This window comes from Hippocampus guttulatus, chromosome 2 (genome assembly GCF_054856545.1).
Source record: "Hippocampus guttulatus isolate MCC_2025c chromosome 2, RoL_Hgut_1.0, whole genome shotgun sequence".
NCBI lineage: Eukaryota > Metazoa > Chordata > Actinopteri > Syngnathiformes > Syngnathidae > Hippocampus > Hippocampus guttulatus.
The window spans coordinates 30,035,980-30,053,463 of record NC_141262.1 but is presented as its reverse complement, the minus strand read 5'-3'; the positions used below and the strand labels follow the sequence as shown (position 1 = coordinate 30,053,463).

Genomic DNA, 17,484 nt, shown 5'->3' with positions numbered 1-17,484 from the left:
CGTGCACAGCACCGCCTACCTCTTCGACCCCTGAAAATATCCAAACGATCCAATATTTTCGATTTTATGGGCATTAAGCTTGAGTGCGAACCTGTGCAGAGGAAGACCGTCATGGCCGTCATATCTCAAACGTTGCTGCGACCGTTTGGATATTTTCAGACATTGACATGGGCCTCGGTAGATGTTTGCACATGAATTTGGGTGGCGAATGGTTCTAACATTAAACCACGGTGAGATATTTTTTTTTTTTTGGTTTACATGACGCGTTTTAGACAGCTTTACACCGAAAACAAACTTAAAAACTGCATGCTGTGCTCTCAACGTCGTATAGAACTTCGGAGAATAACGTGATCAAAGAATATGCACTTTATAACAATGACCAACCGCTAGGTTTTATTTGAAATGTGCCATCCGTAGGTGTTGCTTTATTTTTATTTTTTAAAAGATGAGGTCGATGTGAAAAGTTGATTCGATCCCGTAGCCGTAATGCTGGACGGGGTGTTTTGGAGGAGCGAGGTTTAAGATCATGCGAAACAAAGGTAATGGGCTAAATGAAGGACGAGGTGACTTGTTGGCTTATTTGTCGTGATTATCACGTATTTGCATTGTATGAAATGTCGGGTTGAGGTTTGCGCCAAACACGTCGCACACCAGGGTCAGGTGACTCCAAGCGGCGGTCCGGCGGCGGGCAAGGCGATCACACCGACAGGGGTCAACGGAGCGGCATTTTAATAGCGACACACTACCAAGAAACTACAGTACATCAATTCCATGTTTCGTACACGCAGACACGTCACACCGTTTGTAGCTGAGTTTGTCCTCATATTGTACAACAAACGTTCAGTCATCAAATGATTGAAGTTATCGTGGAAACGATTCCAGCTTCCCTTTGCCATGTGCAAACAACTATGTCCCGTCTCAGTTGACGGTAGTTGAATCGCAGTTCAAGAAGTCCCGATTTGCCCACCATCAAACTTGGAGCAATCGCACGCCTCCCATTGGCCTTGCGCTGGCAACTCGAAACTTGAACGTGCCCGGTTGCGATCTGGTTCTCCCGACTAAATCTGCAAATGCGAGTATTGTTCATGGAGTTTGTACGCTTTGGCTCACAGTTGTCATAGGCTGCGGAATATGCATTTTCTCACGATATTGCTCCTTAGATTGTATACATTTAGGTTCATGGCGTTTCAATGTTACTCATTCAATGGATTGACCCTCGTCAAGGAGCGGCCCTCCGCCGCCCTCAAAGCTTCGCTCGGTGCGTTCATACGGCCGAGATGCCGTTGGGGGTTTCTACGAGGGAAACGAAAGGATGTTGTCGGGCTAGTTAGCGGCTAGGCTAATGAGCAAAGTAGCACATGAATGTCATATTCCGAAGCCACTTCAACGCCTGCGTTCCCTTTGTCTTCCGATGCTAACACGAGTTCAACTTTTCCTCCTGTCCTTTGTGCAAATCTCAGCTTGCAGTATTTGCGCTGAGCATGGCTAACGTTGGGGTGAAGGGGGTTAGCATTGAAAGGTGAGCCCGGTTTCCCTTTTGGACGGTTGGTCATCTTTGAGCGGCCATAGCGACGTGACAACGGGGAACGGGGGGCACCATGGCAGCAGGACTCGCCGGCGGGTGACTGTTGCTTAAAAGCGATTGGTCGCGGCAGAGGGTGGTAGTGGGGGTGGACGGAAGTTCTGCTTCTGGTCTCGGGATTGTTCTGCGCTTGCTTCAAAGCGCCAGTGGTTCTGATTCTTTGGTCGTGATCCAGCTGCAGTCGCGTCCGCTAGCCAACGTTCAGGCACTCTGGAATTCGGGCAATTGGCTTTTCTAATAAGGAACAAAACACTGGAAGAACAAGTGACGGATCCGCGTAACTTCTCCGGGATCCTCGAGACGGGGCCCTCGTCCCCCCGTGAAACATGCCGCGAACCATTTGGCCACATAAGAAATGGAAAACGAGGACCCGCAAGTGCGAGCGCAACTTCTCAGAGCCTTGATGAACATAGAACCTACCGAGGAATTCCGTTTTTCATGGAAGATTCAGGGGTTGGCTTCGTGCGGGCTTCTTCTACTCCCAAACCCGCTGTGACCAGATCCACAGTGATCCGCTTCATCTACAACACTTTGGAGTTCTCAAGTCCACTGTCATTACGCAGGTCAAAACCTTTGTGTTTACGTGCTTGTGTGTGTGTGTGCGTGTGTGTGTGAGGAGGAGGCGGAAGGGTTGCCACGGCGCCGGCCTTCAGGACTTGTCATCGTAGAGGTCCAGTGGGGCCTGAAGGTCCGGCAGCTCTGTGCGAGGCGGAGGCGTCGACGTGAAGAAGTGACCACCTGCACGCACGCAAACAAAATGTTTTGCTTTCAAAATTTGAAATTCCAAATTATGCAAATTTTTTTCTTTATTCAACATCTCAAAATTTCCACAGAAAATTAAAAAAAAAAGAAAAAAAGAAATTCGGTCTAAAAAAAAGTCAACATAAAACATTAAAGAAAATCTGTAAAAACTAATGGCAAAAGCTTCAGTGTATTAAAAATTCTCCCAAATCTGGAGTAACAATAATCATCACCAAAAAAAATAAAAAATCTGACAAATACATTTCAACCTAAAAAATAAATAATCACGGTTGGTTTCTTTCTTTCTTTTTTTTTTGGGGGGGGGGGCAGTTTTACGAATTAAAGACTTCAATTGAGGAACTGCTTTCTAAGTTTGTGGGGAAATTTTATTCATTTATTGATTTTTTCAGGTTAATTGCAGGGCCCTGAAGCAAGGATTTTATTCATCAATAAAAATGTCAGCATTCCAAATGAAAATGTGTTTTTCTTCCTCGAATCCAAAGTTTCGTCTATTCACATTGTGCGTTTCGGCAAACTTTATTCTCTTGCGTAGGAGCACAGCTAAGTTGATTTCATTTTGGCACCTCATTCTCAGTTTTGCAATTTAACGCGTTTTGCCGGCTCAGATGCGATGTTATTTTGAGTGCAGCCATCCCAAATCAAAATCAAAAGTAGACGCACACAAAAAGAAGTGTATCCGCGTGAGTAACGAACGGCCCGACCTTACCGGTGACGGCGATGGCGATGTCAGTGGGGGAGCGGGGCGGGGCCTCCGGGCAGGGCGGGCTCAGCGGCTCCAGGCTGACGGCGGGCCCGCCGCCGCCGCGCTGGGCGAGCGACGCCCTGGGGCCGGCGGGCGCCAGACTCCCACCGGAGCGCTCCGCGTCTGCCGCCTCGCCGTCCGCGCACGGGACGCCGCTCTGCACGGCAAACGCACGCCACGTTGCCGACGGGGACGACGCGACGTCGGGATCCGGCACGCGCCGGGGAGGACGCCGACTCACCGCAATGCCGAGGGCCTTGAGGATGTTGAGTTTGCACATGGGACACGTGCAGTGCTCGTTCAGCCACGGATCCACGCACGTCTTGTGGAACACGTGCCTGAACAGACACACAATGCGCGCGCGACACCGTCAACTTGGCGCCACCGAGGAGCGCCAGTACGGAAGTGAGATTAGGCTTGGGCGCCAACTTGTGGCATTTTAGAGTAAGCCGCCAAATCCTCGGGGTCGGGGGAGGGTGCCAAAGAAAACAAGTGAGAACTTTTCTCCCCTGAAAGCTTTTTTTGGGGCATACTTGGTTTTGGGGCCTTGATACGTGGCCCCCCGGCCATCAGGCGACTCACTTGCAGGGAAGGATGCGGACGACGTCGTTCAGCTGGTACGCTTCGATACAAACGGCACAGTGGTTGAAGTCAGGATCCGTCTCCTACGCACACGTGCGCACATTTCAATTTAAACCCGCGTGTGAAAGAAACGCCCGCGCGCGCGGGCACACATGCACGCGCGGATTTGACCTTATCTCCTTTCTTCACCGTCCTGGTGCTCAACTTGCCGATGGCCTTCTTGGCTGCATCGCCCAGACGACGCTGACGTCAGACCAAGAGAAGACGCATCATTAGGACACGGCCGCGTACGCACGCTGGCGGGCACGCGGGCGCACGTACGTGGCCACGGTGGGGCGCCGCGCCGTATCGTATCTTCTGTATGAAGTAGAAGATGAGCCAAGCGGAGGAGATGATCATGAGGACGATGAAGGAGATGGACACGAAGACCAGCGAGCCCCGGTTGACGGTCTTGGTCGGAATGCGCTGACCCACCAGGACCGTCACCACCACGCTCAGATTCCTCTCCAGCTGGGCCAGGATGTCTTTGCCGTACCTTTCCGTGATCATCACCGCCACCGTCTCGCCCGTACCTGAAGGCGACATGGCAGCGGGAATGCCGGGTGAGGCCCGATGGTGCGACATTAACGCTGGCCCAATAATGACACTTTTTCGAGCCACCGCGTACCCGCAGGGGTGTCGAAACTTGCACTTTAAAAATGGTCAACAGGCTCAATTTGAATTGTCGAGTTGATTTCATCAGCTTTCTGTTCAAGGTGTTTTTTTTTGGCCTCTCTCTCACACAGAATCGACCCAGCTCTGAATTTGACAGCGGCCGAATCTCCGCATTCGGAAACAAAAATAGAACAAACGGGGGTCATTTTCGGGGGGGGGCATGCCGAAAATGGCCCCCGGGCCGTGGTTTGAACACCGCTGCCCTACGGATACCGCCCCCGATGAGTGAGGCTATTCCAAATCAAGGGCTTTTTGCCCTTTTCCCCCAGAACCCGAGTGTCGCTCAGATTAGCCGGCTAGCGTGCGGAGCCGCGTGCGTAAGCGCTGACCTTCATGGCCCATCTTGACGGTCTTGTTGGTGGAGTTGTTGTAGATGAGCACGGCGGAGGCGTTGAAGGAGGCGGCCTTCAGGATTTTCTCCTTGAACGTGCAGTTTCCTCTCTGCAGCAGCGCCACCCACTGGATGCCGCGAGGAGGAGCCGCAAAGCGCGTGTGGGGGTCGCAGCCCTGACGATCCACCGCTGGACACACGCGCACAAAGACGGTGGCCAAAAGGGCTGCTGGGTGTGCGTGAGACGAGTGACCGCGCGCGAAAAGAAAAGCTCAAGCCGTCGCCTCCGTGAGAGAGGGGAGCGCATACGAGATGGCGATGCGTCGGCACCGAGCCTTCGCCCTTGACGCGATGCACATTCAGCGGATTTCTTTTGAGTAGAAGCCAAAGTGGAGCGACGGAACCGCGACATTTCCATTCGTCGCCCAGCGAAGACAAGAAGCCGCCTCGGACGGATGATTTGCCCTCACGCGCGAGCGCCTGTTGCTGCCGCCAATCAAATAAGATCAGGTGATCAAAGGAAGAGGGAACGGGCGCCGGCGCCTCTCCCTGAGTTGCGGCGGGCCGCTTCAGGCGACATTGGACGGCCCGACGTACGCGACGCGTTTTCGCCGCAACTCCGCGGACTGGTCCACTTCGGTTCTGGGCCGGAGGTGGACGCAAAGTTGTTTCCGGCAAGCCGCCAAATGAGAGCGGCCATTTTGTCCGTGCCTGTGCGCGCGAGGGTGTTTTTGTGTGCGTCCGTGTCTGCATGTTTTACTGTGTTTGTGCTTTGCGCTTGCTGGAAGACGTTGAAAACATTGCGCAATCGTCGGCATTAATTTTGACGCAAATTGTTCGTCCGCGCGCGTCAATTTGCGCGCGTCCGTGTTTGCGTGTTTCTCGACTTTTGTTTGCGTCTGCGGTTGGCGTGCGGGCTCACCTCCGTGGCGCGGCGCGGGCGTGACAACGACTAACGCGCGGGTGTCGACTTTGGGCGAGTTCTGTCCGTAGGTGCCGTCTTCGCTGCTCATGACGTGGACGGCGTGCCCCCGCGCGTCCACGGCCGTGGCGTTGACCGTGGCGCTCACGTACTCCTCCGACGCCAAGACGACGCCGCCGCGGTCCGGGCGGCCCGCCCGCGCCCGCCGGGTCTGGACCAGGATCAGCAGCAGCAGCACCGAGGGGACGCGGAGCCCGGTCCGGCCGAAGGACGTCATGCTCCCCTCATCCAAAAACTGTCGACAGGCAAAAACAAAACGTGGAACGCCATTCAAAGGTTCCGGCCCCGAGAGGTGCAACAAGTGCTTGATTCTTGTCATTGAGTATTTTGGATTCATGGTTTGGAAACCTGGATTTACTTCAAGCTGTCGGGCGCCTTGCAATTGCAGCCTCTCAACTCAACTCGAGTGTATTTCACGAGCACTTTCAGACAGCCATGGCTGCATACCAAGTGCTGTACATGGAGCGACAGGAAAGCAACAAATGGGTAACAAAGACGCTAGAAAGCACCGAACAGCTAAACCGAGAACAAATCGGAGTCATGCTGAGTCAAATGCCAAAGTCTCAACAGAAAGTCTACTCCAATTTCTGACGTCCACCAGAAAACGTTTTTTTTTTACTTTGGAAAACATCAACCAAGGCTTGTGCAGATTTTCTGTCAGGTGACTTTCTACGCGTCCTCCACCTCTTGGTGTTTTTCTGCATGACACTTTGGCATTTCCTCCAATTTGGCGCACGTCAATGCCTTGAGACGTCCTACGGCAGCGCCGAACTGACGCGTGACTTCTCCTTCAGTGCGGGTGGACGGACGACCTCTTCATCATCCTCATCATGCTCACCTTCAGACCTGCTGACGTTGCGCGCGCGTGTGTTTGTCGTGTAGCTTCGCGTGAGGAAGAGCTCCAAAACACATCCGTCCCCCCATCAGGTTCCGTTTAAGGGGCCCGTGGACCACTTACGTCTTTGTCGTAGCGCGTGCACACGGACGCACGGGCGGCCTTCCTTCCTGGTGTCTCTGGAGACGCGTCCTGGCCGGTGGGGTGGGGGGGGGGGGTCCTCAAATCCTCGTTCGTTCGCTCTGCTCTCTCGCTCTGGTCGTCGTGAGGGGCCTCGTCAAGCCTTGTTTTGGTTCCGCTAACGACCGAGCGCTGCGGAAGCTCCAACCGGATCGGCTGTGACGCAGCGCGCATGCGCATACGTTTTCGCGGGGCGCCTTGCTATTGTGTGTGAGTGTGTGTGTGCGTGTGTGTTGAAGGGGCGAAATGTTCCCCACGCATCGCGAGAACATCCAGTTGCTGGAAAGGATCTCTGCCTCCCACAATTTTTTTTTCCAGCTGTTGAAAAATTATCTCCATTTTTTTCACGGTGACGTCTCGATAAGAATTTTTTTTTATCCTAACAACATACAGTCGCACAATGACCAATCCAAAGGTTTTTATTGCCATCGTTTTGTAGCGATGCACACCCACTAGCCCCGTTTCCCCTCAGCTTTTCTCTTTCGCCATTTCGAATGCAGCTCAGCCTTTATTTTCTCTTCTTTGCGTGAGTGGAGATGGAGGAGTCAAGCGACAATTTCATGGCCCTCGGCTACCGTTGCTTTTTGTCGTCGGCGTGTATACGCAGAGTGAATCGTTTTCCTTTTTTTTTCACGAAGCAAAAAAACAGAAGGCAGAGGGAAGCGGAAGAACATCCGACGATCAGATGACGATTTGGTCACTCTGCTTCCTCCGAGCTGAACGATGACAAAGTGCCGACGTCATTCCACAAACAAGACAAGAAGCTCCCGCAAAGTGCGAAATCGCCGGAGCGCTCGTCCATCAGATGGACGAAATGACTTTGTATTGACCTCGTGTACATTTGTGGGGATACGTGGACGCTCTCCGCTCGCGGGAACTTGAGGCGTCACCATGGCAACGGCAAACCACAGACGGGAAGTGTTCTTATCGGTCCGGACGGTGACGTGAAAACAGGAAACGCGAACAATACTTTCCACATGCGCGGCCCCCGCTGCGTGCGCCGCACCGCATTAGGTGCACTACCCGGCATGCGTTGCAACATTCTGGTGAGAGAAGCGACTCCTCAAAGGAACTCCACACGGGCGCCTCTGGGCAGCATCAGACTTCGCCTCGAACGAGACGACCTCGGTCGTCCAGAAGGCGGGGGGACAAAAAGAGAGAAAGAAATTGCAGTACAAAGGAGAATCTTTTGACATTTGAGAGAAACAAATGCTAGACAGCGGTGTCGGAGAGTAGTCAAGAACTCCAAAAAGCACAACGTGAGTGCTAAGAAGAAGGAAAAACAACTTTCTTTGGGTTTCTCAAGAGCAAAGCGAGAAAAAGAGAGAAGGCGACCATCGGGGGGAAGGAGAGCTGCCGGAGGAGAAGGATGAAGCGCCGGGGGGCTCCGCTCTCGGTCTGGCTGCTGTGGTCCGTCTTGGCCGTGTCGTCTTCGTCGTCTCCCGGTCCCGCCGAGGAATGTTCCGGCATGTCCACGCGTGAGTCGCCTCCTCTTGCCGTTTCGCACCATCCTTTTGCCCCAAACTCAAATGTACCTGCGAGCAAGCCGCCGGAACCTCGGCTCCCCCGGTGCCGAGACCGAAGACATCCGGTCTGGTCCGAGACGAGCGCGTTCTGCTCTTTGCGGGGCGAGACGAGGACGCCTTTTGAACTCGGAAGGTTGCGCGTCGGGGCGCGTCTAAACAGCCTCCGCCGATCCGTGTGGCGAGATGGGCTCCGCCGGTTGCAGGTCCAGAGACAAACGTGTTCTGATGAAGTTTGACAGAGCAGGCTTGGATGGTTTGGACGCATCCCGAGGAAAGATGTGCCCCTTTCTTAGCAAATTGGAGGGTCCGCCAGTAAGCTCGCTCGCTCGAGAAGGCGGATGGGCTGCAGCGTGAGAGAGAGAGAGAGATTTAGGACCGGCGTTCTGTCGATGTCGGCGTTGCTCGCGCGGAGGCCGAACTGTAACTGGACTCGCTTTGTTTTGACTGAGCCAGCCGTTTGGGCGGTGCGCGCAGGTCTCCGGGCCTTCCGGCTGAAGGTGTCGTGCAACGCGAGCGCTCTGAACGAGAAACAGGCGAAGGAGATCCAGGCCCCGGCCACCACGTTGTACCTCCCGGGGCTCTACCTCCTGGCCTTGGCCTTGGGTCTGCCGGCCAACCTGCTGGCCCTCTGGATCCTGGCCTTCAGGACCGAGCGCCTCCCGTCCACCGTGCTGCTCATCAACCTGACGGCGGCGGACTCTCTGCTGCTGCTGGCGCTGCCCTTCCGCATCGCGTACCACTTGCGAGGGAGCCACTGGGACCTGGGCGAGGCCCTGTGCCGCACGGTCACGGCCATCTTCTACGGGAACATGTACGGGTCGGTGCTGTGCCTGGCGCTGGTGGCCCTGGACCGTTACGTGGCCCTGGCGCACCCGTTCGGCGCCAAGACCCTGCGCGGCCGGCGGACGTCGCTGCGGATGACGGCGGCGGTGTGGGGGGCGGTGGCGGCGGCCATGTTGCCGCTGCTGCTTTCGCAGCAGACGTACGCGCTGGACCGGCCCCGCATCACCACCTGCCACGACGCGCTGCCCCAGCGGGAGCAGGAGAACTTCTTCCTGCCCTACTTCGCCACCCTCTTCACGCTGGGCTTCTTGCTGCCCTTCGCCGTCATCGTGTTCTGCCACTGCGGCGTCCTGCGGGCGCTGCTGGCCGAGGGCGAGCGCTACGCCCGCGCCGTGCGGGTCACGCTGCTGGTGCTGCTGGTGTTCGTGGTCTGCGTGCTGCCCAGCAACGTCCTGCTCCTCCTCACCTACGCGGCCGACGGCGACGGCCTCGGTGAGGACGTCTACGTGCCGTACGTGCTCAGCTTGGCCCTGAGCGCCTTCAGCAGCTGCGCGGACCCTTTCATCTTCTACTACGTGTCGGCCGATTTCAGGGATAAGGCCAGAGGCGCGCTCCGCTGCCGGGGAGTCGCTCCGCCGCCGGACAAACCGCCCCACAAGGCGTCCTACTCCTCGTCCGGGCCCGGGACAAAAGTCACCCTGTTGTCCGTCTCCGCGCGGAACTCCGCCAGGATCTGAGTGTCATCGTGCCACCGAGGTCATACGTTCGCACCGGACAACGAGTCATGTGACCGCATCCACTCGCCACCTCGACGCAGCCCAAGATGGCAAAGTCCAAGATTGCCTCGTCCGTAGAGGCTCTGCTCATGTCAAAGGTGAGCATGGACTTCCCAGGAGGTCCTTCAGAACCTCCCTCACATCCACGGCCACAATTTCATCAAAGGCAAAACAGAACAGCGTCACTTCGTGGACATTAATACCTGAACATGTTTACCACCATTTTACATTTTGCTTCAACACCTGTGTAATGTGAATTAAGATGTTTCTTGCACGCAAAAGGGTGTCAATTAAAAAAAAAAAAGATAGTTGCTTCTGTTTCTTCTCTTTTCTGACACTTATTCTGCTGTTGCATCTCAGAGTCAACATTGTCATTGCATAATGCAAGCACAGACACACACACACACAACATTTGCTCCTTTGGCTCTAAAACCAACACTCAGGTAGTATGAGAAGTGAAATTCCTGACCTGCTACATGTAGAAAATTGCCTTGAGATAACTTGTTATGACTTGAGTGATTAATATTGACTGACAATGACCCATGTACACACCCATACACAATGTAGCCGAGCACTGAATCAAAAACGTTGCTGTCATATTGTGAATAAGTACGGAAACTTGGACTTGAATAGTTCGCAATTGCTTTTGAGTGTCTGCCACATTCTGGTGTTTCAAAACACTTCACGTCTCGCTGTATAGTAAACGGAATACTCTCAGTCAAGCTCTTTGAGCATTTACATGAAAATGTTGATTGTTGAAAAAAGGTTGAGGCGTGTCAGTGCCCCCCCCCCCCCCACACACACACTCTCTCTCACACTAAACAAGACACGACGTTTCGAATACCGCTCCAACATGTCGGCATCGGTGCCGCGCCGCATCACGAGCACGTGACTTTGTGGGATTGCTCCTCCAGTCCGCGAGGTGCCGCTGCGACTGCGAGCCGTTTCGGCGCATCAACAGACAGACAGCCGGGACACGTGCGAGCGCAACGCCAGAATGTTGTCTCGCTTAAAAGCCAAAGTGGGCTCGGTTCTGCTGCCGGGAGACGAGTTCTGCTTGGACACGGCCGGCGCCGACACCATCTCGCTGGCGGGCCCCTCCAAGGCGGACAAGGTGGTTTGCGGGCCCGGGCTGCGGCGCTCCGGCGACCGCCTGCTGGTGTATAAAAGCGGGCTGCTGCGACACAAGGAGCCCAACATGTTCTGGATGGACGCCCAGCACAAAAGGGTGACGAGCGATACACAACACGCGCCGCAAATGTCCCCCGTTGCCAATCTTCCGCGTCTGAATTTTAGTCAGCAGAGTGAGGCGGCGTCATCGACAGGCGACAACTGCGAGGGCGAACACGAATGGAGGATAACATCTCAATAGAATTGTTGATTGATTGTTTCGGTTCGTTCCAGAAGAGTAACGATTTTGCGGGGGTATTCGCATCTGAACACGGCTAATCAAAGTGGACATAGACGCGTTTTTAGCAACGTCATGTGGAAAATCACGACAAAAATGGATTCGAATCTTATTCGGCCGCTCGAAAGAACAGAATTACGTTACTGTTCAGATTTAAACGATGTTTAACACCTAACAGCTACTAGGGCAGGGTCATGTTACCGACGCCTCCTATTTGAAAGGAGTTCCGTTTCCTCAGAGGAACAAACCCTTGCCAAGCATGCTGGGAAGTGAGCGTGAGTACAGTATACGACTGGGTGTGTGTGCGTGTTCAGTACGTTCCCGCCAAAGGAGAGACGGTTATCGGCATCGTGACGTCTAAATCCGGCGACGTGTTCAAGGTGGACATCGGCGGAAGCGAACAGGCGTCTTTATCGTATTTGGCCTTCGAAGGCGCCACCAAGAGGAACCGACCCAATGTCCAGGTGCGTTTGCGCCAGGTGGAAGAGGTACCGCGAACGCCGCCCATCGACTGGACACCTGTGTGAACCAACCCTGCCCCCGCCCCCGACTCTGCCTGCTTTAGGTGGGCGACCTGCTGTTTGCGCAACTGATCGTAGCTAATAAGGACATGGAGGCGGAGCTGGTGTGTGTTGACAGCACGGGCCGGGCCAACGGGATGGGAGTGTTTGGAGCGGGCGGTCTCCTTTTCAGAGTCTCGCTGGGTCTCGCCAGGCGGTATGTGTGCACTCTTCCTACAGGGTGATCGAAATAGGGAGTTAATTTTCACTCACCCCCTCTCGCGGGCCAAGATGGTTCCAAAGAAGTCCACTGAAAAGGAGCGATTGGGGAGTCGTGAATGAGTGACCCATTCTATAAGGCAGGAATCATGTTACAGTATTCGGAATCGCTCACGACTCGCCAATCGCTACTTTTTTTCCATTTACCATTGCTGCGCCTCATATAAAGTACGCCCCCCTGTCCCCCATCCCAGGTTGTTGGCCCCCCAGAGTGATCTGCGGGCGGAGCTGGAGCAGCTGTTCCCGTGCGAGATGGTGGTGGGGATGAACGGTCGGCTGTGGGTCAAGTCGACCGGCATCCAGCGGACACTGGTCTTGGCCAACCTGCTGGAGAGTTGCGAGAACTTGACGCCCGTGCAGAGGCGCCAGCTCTTTGGCAAGCTGGCCCAGGGGGCGCTCTAGAGACGGGAATTCAAACGGGGGCGCCCATCACGCGGGCCCAAGGCTTCGAGGGGTGCGTTGGGGAGGAGTGCTTCTGGATGCCCGTTTTTTTGTCAGAGAGATGTCGCTTGACTGATACTTGATATGTTTATATATTGTGATAATCTAGATATCTGCAAAAGTGTGGCTACGTTTGTTTTTTTAAAAATTTAATATGTGGTGAATGTTGTTTTTTTATAAAGTCCAACATTACAAAGTGCTGTTGTTCTTAATAATAATAATAATAGTAAAAAAAACACACATTACAAACATTTATTTAGGAGGCCGGAACTAATTATTCACATTTGAAAGCTGTGAAAGATGATTCACGATTGTGGTTATGAGACAAAATCAAGATACCGCTATTCATTATCGTCATACTTTTAATAACGGCCAGTCGTATTTTGACCAAAAACCGTTCCCACTTAGAATTTAGAGTGATCAATAAAATCCTAGCATGCATGTTTTTGGGAATGTGCGAGGAAACATGGAGCAGTACAACATTGTGTCAAATGTTGCCCACTCGCCTGCCCATCATCCCATCTGCGGCCTCTTGTCAAGGTATCTCATTTTTGTTTTTTCTTTTCACTTGCCCTCCGACCCACGCAGAGCTCATGCAAACGCCACACAGGAAGGCCAAAGCCCAGAATTGAATCCTTGACCTCTGTACTTTGAGCGGGTGTGGTGAGCAGTCGGCAACCGTGCTGTCGAGCCGTGATCGGCGGTTGGAAAATCACGAGATCACCATGACGTAAGCACGCCAATTGAGAAATGGCTGAATGGAGTCAAAGCTTCATCTAGTGGACAAACGGTGCAAGGACATCAGAAAACTGACCAGCATTTCCTCTCTGGAGGAAGTAAAACTATTGGAACAACAGCCGAACTAGGGCGAGCGCTCGATGACATAAAAGCTGCCAGGGGTTTTATTTTGTTCGGAAAGAAACATTGCGCTGCGTTCATTTGAGCGAACTTTTGGGTGAGCTTGCGTGGTCACCAACTTACTGCAAATGTTTTGTTCAAAAACAAGGCTGCCTCTTTTCTTCGATAAACATTTATTTTCAAAAATAGATTTGTTTTGTTTTTACACCATTTTGTCTTTTTGCTTCCCCTACATTAGTTTTGCACCTTTTGTGCGGCAGCAAAGCATTGTGGGTAGCACGGCACCCCCCTGCAGCCACAAGCAAGCAGACATCACCACATGAACGCGACGTAACACACCGGCGGCATGGCAGCCAATCGAGCCGCACGCCCACACTCCATTGGGCGGAGACGCCGCAGCCATCTTGCGCATGACGTGACCGACCGCGTTCGGTCACATGACGTGCTTCTGGATGCCCGGTGTGAACTCCTTGGCGTTGGGGTTCAGGACGCTCGGGATGTTGGTCTGCAAGGCCACGACAAACGCTCAAGTCAGACATCGCCCTCCGCTGGGGGGAGAGCACAAATACTCCTGCCACTTGAGACGCTCCACTTGCGAGCTCCCCAGATTTTTTTTCCTTCCCCCCCACTGACTTGTGAGTGCAAATTGGAGGTATGGGTGCTTTTTGGTGGCAGTGAACTCAACTCATTTGTCAGATAGTCCAGATAAAAACAGGCTTCAGGCTGTTTAATGAGCATCTATGCTGCTGTCCTTGAACACTTCAAGCAACAGGACACGTGCCACTGCAGTCAGAAGAGTGAGCATGGTATTTATCTGTCTGTCCTCTACTGCCCCCAGGTGGCCTAGGCAGCAAGGTGCTAAAAAAACAACAACATTGAATTACTTGGAAGATGATGTGCCGACAGGCGGCCCGGCGGTCCAGTGGTTAGCGCATCGACCTCACAGTGCAGGGGTACTGGGTTCAATTCCAGTTCCGGCCTCCCTGTGTGGAGTTTTCATGTTCTCCCCGGGGGCCTGCGTGGGTTTCCCCCCCACATTCCAAAGACATGCATGACAGGCTGATTGAACACTCCAAATTGTCCCGAGGTGTGAGTGTGAGCGCAGATGGTTGTTCGTCTCTGTGTGCCCTGCGATGGCCTGGCAACCGGTTCAGGGTGTCCCCCGCCTACCGCCCAAAGATGGCTAGGACAGGCTCCAGCACCTCCGCGACCCTTGTGAGGATCAAGCGAATCGGAAAATGGATGGATGGATGTCCCGACACGTACAACTGGGCGTCTTTTTTTTTTCTCAAAACAATTTTTTTCGGGGGTGGGGGCTGCAACGAATTCCTGCCATTTTTTTCTTCATGATTCAGATGATTTGAACGCTGAGCGTTGTGAGCTGCGAGTGTGGTTCAACTGGTATCTCAAGGTGCCAGTGCATGTGCATCACAATTGAGGGGCTTCCTTTCTAGCTCCGCAAAGTCATCATTGAAGTTTGGAGACCCATAATAATATCTTAACTCCTCTGAGATTATCAGTACAGCACTAATATCAGATGAATATAGTGCTGCGAGTACCGTTGCAGAATCATTTGTGTCTGGGCCGTCGCTGAAAGGGTTCAGACAGCGCTGCAACACAGATACTAACGAGTGTTTGGATGAAGTTAGTGGGGAATGGCAAGAAACAGCATTATTAAGGTTGGTTTTGGAGGAATTGTTGACAAGTTGTCAAGTCTGTTGAGTTGATCTGAGTGCCAGCAGACAGGACTCAAGTTTGGTTGGCCTCACGAGCCAAAGCAAAGCAATAAATAAAACTCTCCGAATGATGACTCACATCTCCCAAAAGAGATGCGAGTCAGGTCAGACAGAAAACAAATGCGACTGTCTCACCGTCGGCCGATCCGCCCTCTGGCCGCGGGCGTCCGGCAGGTCTCTGGCAGGGACGAACCACTCCGACGCCTCTTCCTCATCCAGCATCTCCTGGAAGCAGCGCTCCATGAAGTCCTCCTCCCACAGCTCCTCCTCCACCTTGGTGGCATCGGAGCCCACAAACAATCAGCAGGCGGCGGCCGACGCCACATCACGTCACGCTGGGGCGGCTCACCTCACCTGCCTGTCAAACTCCTCCTCGTGCTCCATCCACATGTACTCGGCAAAGGGGTCGGAATCCGGCGGGCCGCTTTGCACGCTCGGGGCGCCTTTGCCGCTGGCGACGGCGTGATTTAGCCTCGGGTCTTTCATGGCGCCGCTCCTGAGAAGGGCACAGGTGGCACGAGTGCAGCGGGGCCTTCAGACACCAACGCAATTGATTCCGTCGTCATCAATATAGGGACACGCCGATGTGCCCTTTACGTCCTCTTTAAGTCGGGAATATCTTGCTTCTCTGGATGATGGTTGCTGCTATCCCACCTTTTTTTCTGATTTCCATCAAGATCTCAACCGCAGTCAACCTGACCTCGTGCATCATTGTTAAATTGCGCCGCACCCATTTTCCAAAATCTCGTTCTTGCACTGTTAATTCTATTGGTAATTACAGACATCCATCCATCCATTTTCCGAACCGCTTAATCCTCACTAGGGTCGCGGGGGGTGCTGGAGCCTATCCCAGCTGTCTTCGGGCAGTAGGCGGGGGACACCCTGAATCGGTTGCCAGCCAATCGCAGGGCACACAGAGACAAACAACCATCCACGCTCACATTCACACCTAGGGACAATTTTAGAGAGTTCAATCAGCCTGCCATGCATGTTTTTTGGAATGTGGGAGGAAACCGGAGTACCCGGCAGACAACAACCTTTTATTTCTTGATCTTGCTTTTAAATATATTTCCCTGTTTTGTTTGTACATGCTTTTGAATGTCGTACAGTATTGTACTTTTCATCCACTGTGTGGATGAAAAGCGCTATTTAAATAAAGCTGCATTAGCTAGTCAATAAGGAATAAAAGTGCAGCTGTATCTCGATGAATACTGTATAGGGAATAGGAGGGAAAAAAGAGGTCGCCAAACGAATCAACACTAGAGTAGAAATAGCTGAAAAGAAATCTGCGTAAGAACAGCGGCGAACTATTTGCAATTGATTACAGCGCGACAAACATCGTTGTGTGACGCCCCAACAGCGCGTCAGTGGGATCAGATGTCCCCAAAACGACTCGGTTGGTGTGTCCTTACCACGAATCTCGGACGGTGCTTTGTGTCGCGCTCTGGACTGTAATGGCCGCCAGGCTCCTGTTTGTTTACCAGGCCGACGTCACGCGCTGCTCGCTTGGGATTGGCTCAAATCGCGATGGGGCCTTCACTTACCAGCCGGCCAACGAAAAGAATGCGGAGAAGCGTCGGAAAAAAGAGAACACAAGTTCAACCGAGCCGAGCAAAACCAAGTCTGCGACGCCAAGGAGGCGTCTGAGTTTTTCGGAGGCCTGGCATTCTCATGAATTCAATATTTTAAATTTATCATTCTCTCGCGTTTCCCCTTTTCTATTTTATATCTGGCACATTTGTTTATTTAATTAGGAGCGGTATTTACCGAGATGCGCTTCAGACCGAAGTAAAGGCCGCCTATGACGTCACTGAGGAGGGGAGGACATATCGCGAGAGTTTGGGTGGTGGCTTTGGCATATTTCACAGCTCTCAAAACAGGCAGGCGACACAAAGACGGGTAGGAATACTTGAGCGTTAACATTTCACGCTTTCTACTTAGGCCATCTAGCTGCACGTTATGTTTCTAGGGTTGCATTGATCGAAGAACATTCATGCCGCTAGCGTTAGCTTTATGTGGCTAACGGGCGTTTTTCCCCACGGGCTAATGCTAACGTTAGCTCTAGCGACGCTCCCTTGAATTTCTTCTCTTTTCCACTATTGTGCATTTGAACGCGGAAGCTCAGACTTGTCCGTGGCCTAAGTGCCGCAGCGACCTCGAGCGCGCGCCTCGCACGCCCGCTTAATGTCAACACATCGGAGCTGTTCGCACTTCTGCTAAACAATCGCTAGCACGTCTGCTTGCACGTTCGAACGCGTCGGTCGACCGCAAGTCGCCTTGATGCGCATCCAGCGCGGTTTGGACCGATCGATCCATCGTCTCCCGTTGATTATTGACGACCAAGATGTTCTCGCTTTGTACCGAAGCGGCTCCCTGACCACGTGACCCTCCCTCCTTTTCTCCTCCCTTGCTTCGGTTGTCTGCGGAGGATGTTTGTACGCCCGTTGCCGTCCTCATGCTCATGCTC

General features: G+C 53.2%; 4 protein-coding genes across 11 annotated transcripts; 2 read left to right on the top strand and 2 right to left on the bottom strand.

The window, feature by feature from the left end:
• Positions 1-712: 712 nt before the first annotated feature.
• On the bottom strand, positions 713-6,930 carry rnf130 (ring finger protein 130). Of its 7 annotated transcripts, none has more exons than XM_086105565.1 (10): positions 6,654-6,723; positions 6,054-6,148; positions 5,636-5,930; positions 4,712-4,903; positions 3,990-4,240; positions 3,840-3,911; positions 3,669-3,751; positions 3,328-3,424; positions 3,051-3,243; positions 713-2,320 (listed from the first exon to the last, which is right to left on the bottom strand). In XM_086105565.1, the coding sequence occupies exons 3-10, from the start codon at positions 5,910-5,912 to the stop codon at positions 2,232-2,234; spliced, it is 1,254 nt and encodes a 417-aa protein (XP_085961691.1). In that variant the 5' UTR covers positions 5,913-5,930; positions 6,054-6,148; positions 6,654-6,723; the 3' UTR covers positions 713-2,231. The 7 variants fall into 7 exon arrangements, 6 of the variants coding, with proteins under 6 accessions (XP_085961691.1, XP_085961689.1, XP_085961690.1 ...); XM_086105563.1 differs by having other exon boundaries at positions 6,044-6,148; positions 6,534-6,657; XM_086105564.1 differs by having other exon boundaries at positions 6,534-6,657.
• Positions 6,931-7,006: 76 nt separating this feature from the next.
• Positions 7,007-10,090, top strand: LOC147209520 (proteinase-activated receptor 4-like). The gene is made up of 2 exons (XM_086105568.1): positions 7,007-8,188; positions 8,711-10,090. The coding sequence occupies exons 1-2, from the start codon at positions 8,080-8,082 to the stop codon at positions 9,754-9,756; spliced, it is 1,155 nt and encodes a 384-aa protein (XP_085961694.1). The 5' UTR covers positions 7,007-8,079; the 3' UTR covers positions 9,757-10,090.
• Positions 10,091-10,725: 635 nt separating this feature from the next.
• On the top strand, positions 10,726-12,619 carry exosc3 (exosome component 3). The gene is made up of 4 exons (XM_086105569.1): positions 10,726-11,023; positions 11,518-11,667; positions 11,769-11,920; positions 12,177-12,619. Exons 1-4 carry the CDS (start codon positions 10,793-10,795, stop codon positions 12,382-12,384), a joined length of 741 nt encoding a protein of 246 aa, XP_085961695.1. The 5' UTR covers positions 10,726-10,792; the 3' UTR covers positions 12,385-12,619.
• Positions 12,620-13,437: 818 nt separating this feature from the next.
• LOC147209518 (polyadenylate-binding protein-interacting protein 2-like) lies at positions 13,438-16,691 on the bottom strand. Of its 2 annotated transcripts, none has more exons than XM_086105571.1 (4): positions 16,430-16,691; positions 15,372-15,513; positions 15,153-15,290; positions 13,438-13,786 (listed from the first exon to the last, which is right to left on the bottom strand). In XM_086105571.1, exons 2-4 carry the CDS (start codon positions 15,501-15,503, stop codon positions 13,715-13,717), a joined length of 342 nt encoding a protein of 113 aa, XP_085961697.1. In that variant the 5' UTR covers positions 15,504-15,513; positions 16,430-16,691; the 3' UTR covers positions 13,438-13,714. The 2 variants fall into 2 exon arrangements, with proteins under 2 accessions (XP_085961697.1, XP_085961696.1); XM_086105570.1 differs by lacking the exon at positions 13,438-13,786 and adding an exon at positions 13,793-14,493 and having other exon boundaries at positions 16,430-16,578.
• Between the last annotated feature and the right edge of the window lie 793 nt (positions 16,692-17,484).

Bases quoted from the DNA above. Each gene is read 5' to 3' on its own strand.
- rnf130 (XM_086105561.1), bottom strand. From the start codon at position 6,890: ATGCGCATGCGCGCTGCGTCACAGCCGATCCGGTTGGAGCTTCCGCAG. The intron at 5,931-6,653 runs GTAAGTGGTCCA...GCCTGTCGACAG, and splicing joins GCACGCGCTACGACAAAGAC to TTTTTGGATGAGGGGAGCAT. The intron at 3,752-3,839 runs GTCAAATCCGCG...ACGTGTGCGTAG, and splicing joins CGGTGAAGAAAGGAGATAAG to GAGACGGATCCTGACTTCAA.
- LOC147209520 (XM_086105568.1), top strand. From the start codon at position 8,080: ATGAAGCGCCGGGGGGCTCCGCTCTCGGTCTGGCTGCTGTGGTCCGTC. The intron at 8,189-8,710 runs GTGAGTCGCCTC...CGGTGCGCGCAG, and splicing joins ATGTTCCGGCATGTCCACGC to GTCTCCGGGCCTTCCGGCTG.
- exosc3 (XM_086105569.1), top strand. From the start codon at position 10,793: ATGTTGTCTCGCTTAAAAGCCAAAGTGGGCTCGGTTCTGCTGCCGGGA. The intron at 11,024-11,517 runs GTGACGAGCGAT...GTGCGTGTTCAG, and splicing joins TGGACGCCCAGCACAAAAGG to TACGTTCCCGCCAAAGGAGA. The intron at 11,668-11,768 runs GTGCGTTTGCGC...TGCCTGCTTTAG, and splicing joins GGAACCGACCCAATGTCCAG to GTGGGCGACCTGCTGTTTGC.
- LOC147209518 (XM_086105570.1), bottom strand. From the start codon at position 15,503: ATGAAAGACCCGAGGCTAAATCACGCCGTCGCCAGCGGCAAAGGCGCC. The intron at 15,291-15,371 runs GTGAGGTGAGCC...GATGCCACCAAG, and splicing joins AGGAGGAGTTTGACAGGCAG to GTGGAGGAGGAGCTGTGGGA. The intron at 14,494-15,152 runs GTGAGACAGTCG...GATCCTCACAAG, and splicing joins AGAGGGCGGATCGGCCGACG to GGTCGCGGAGGTGCTGGAGC.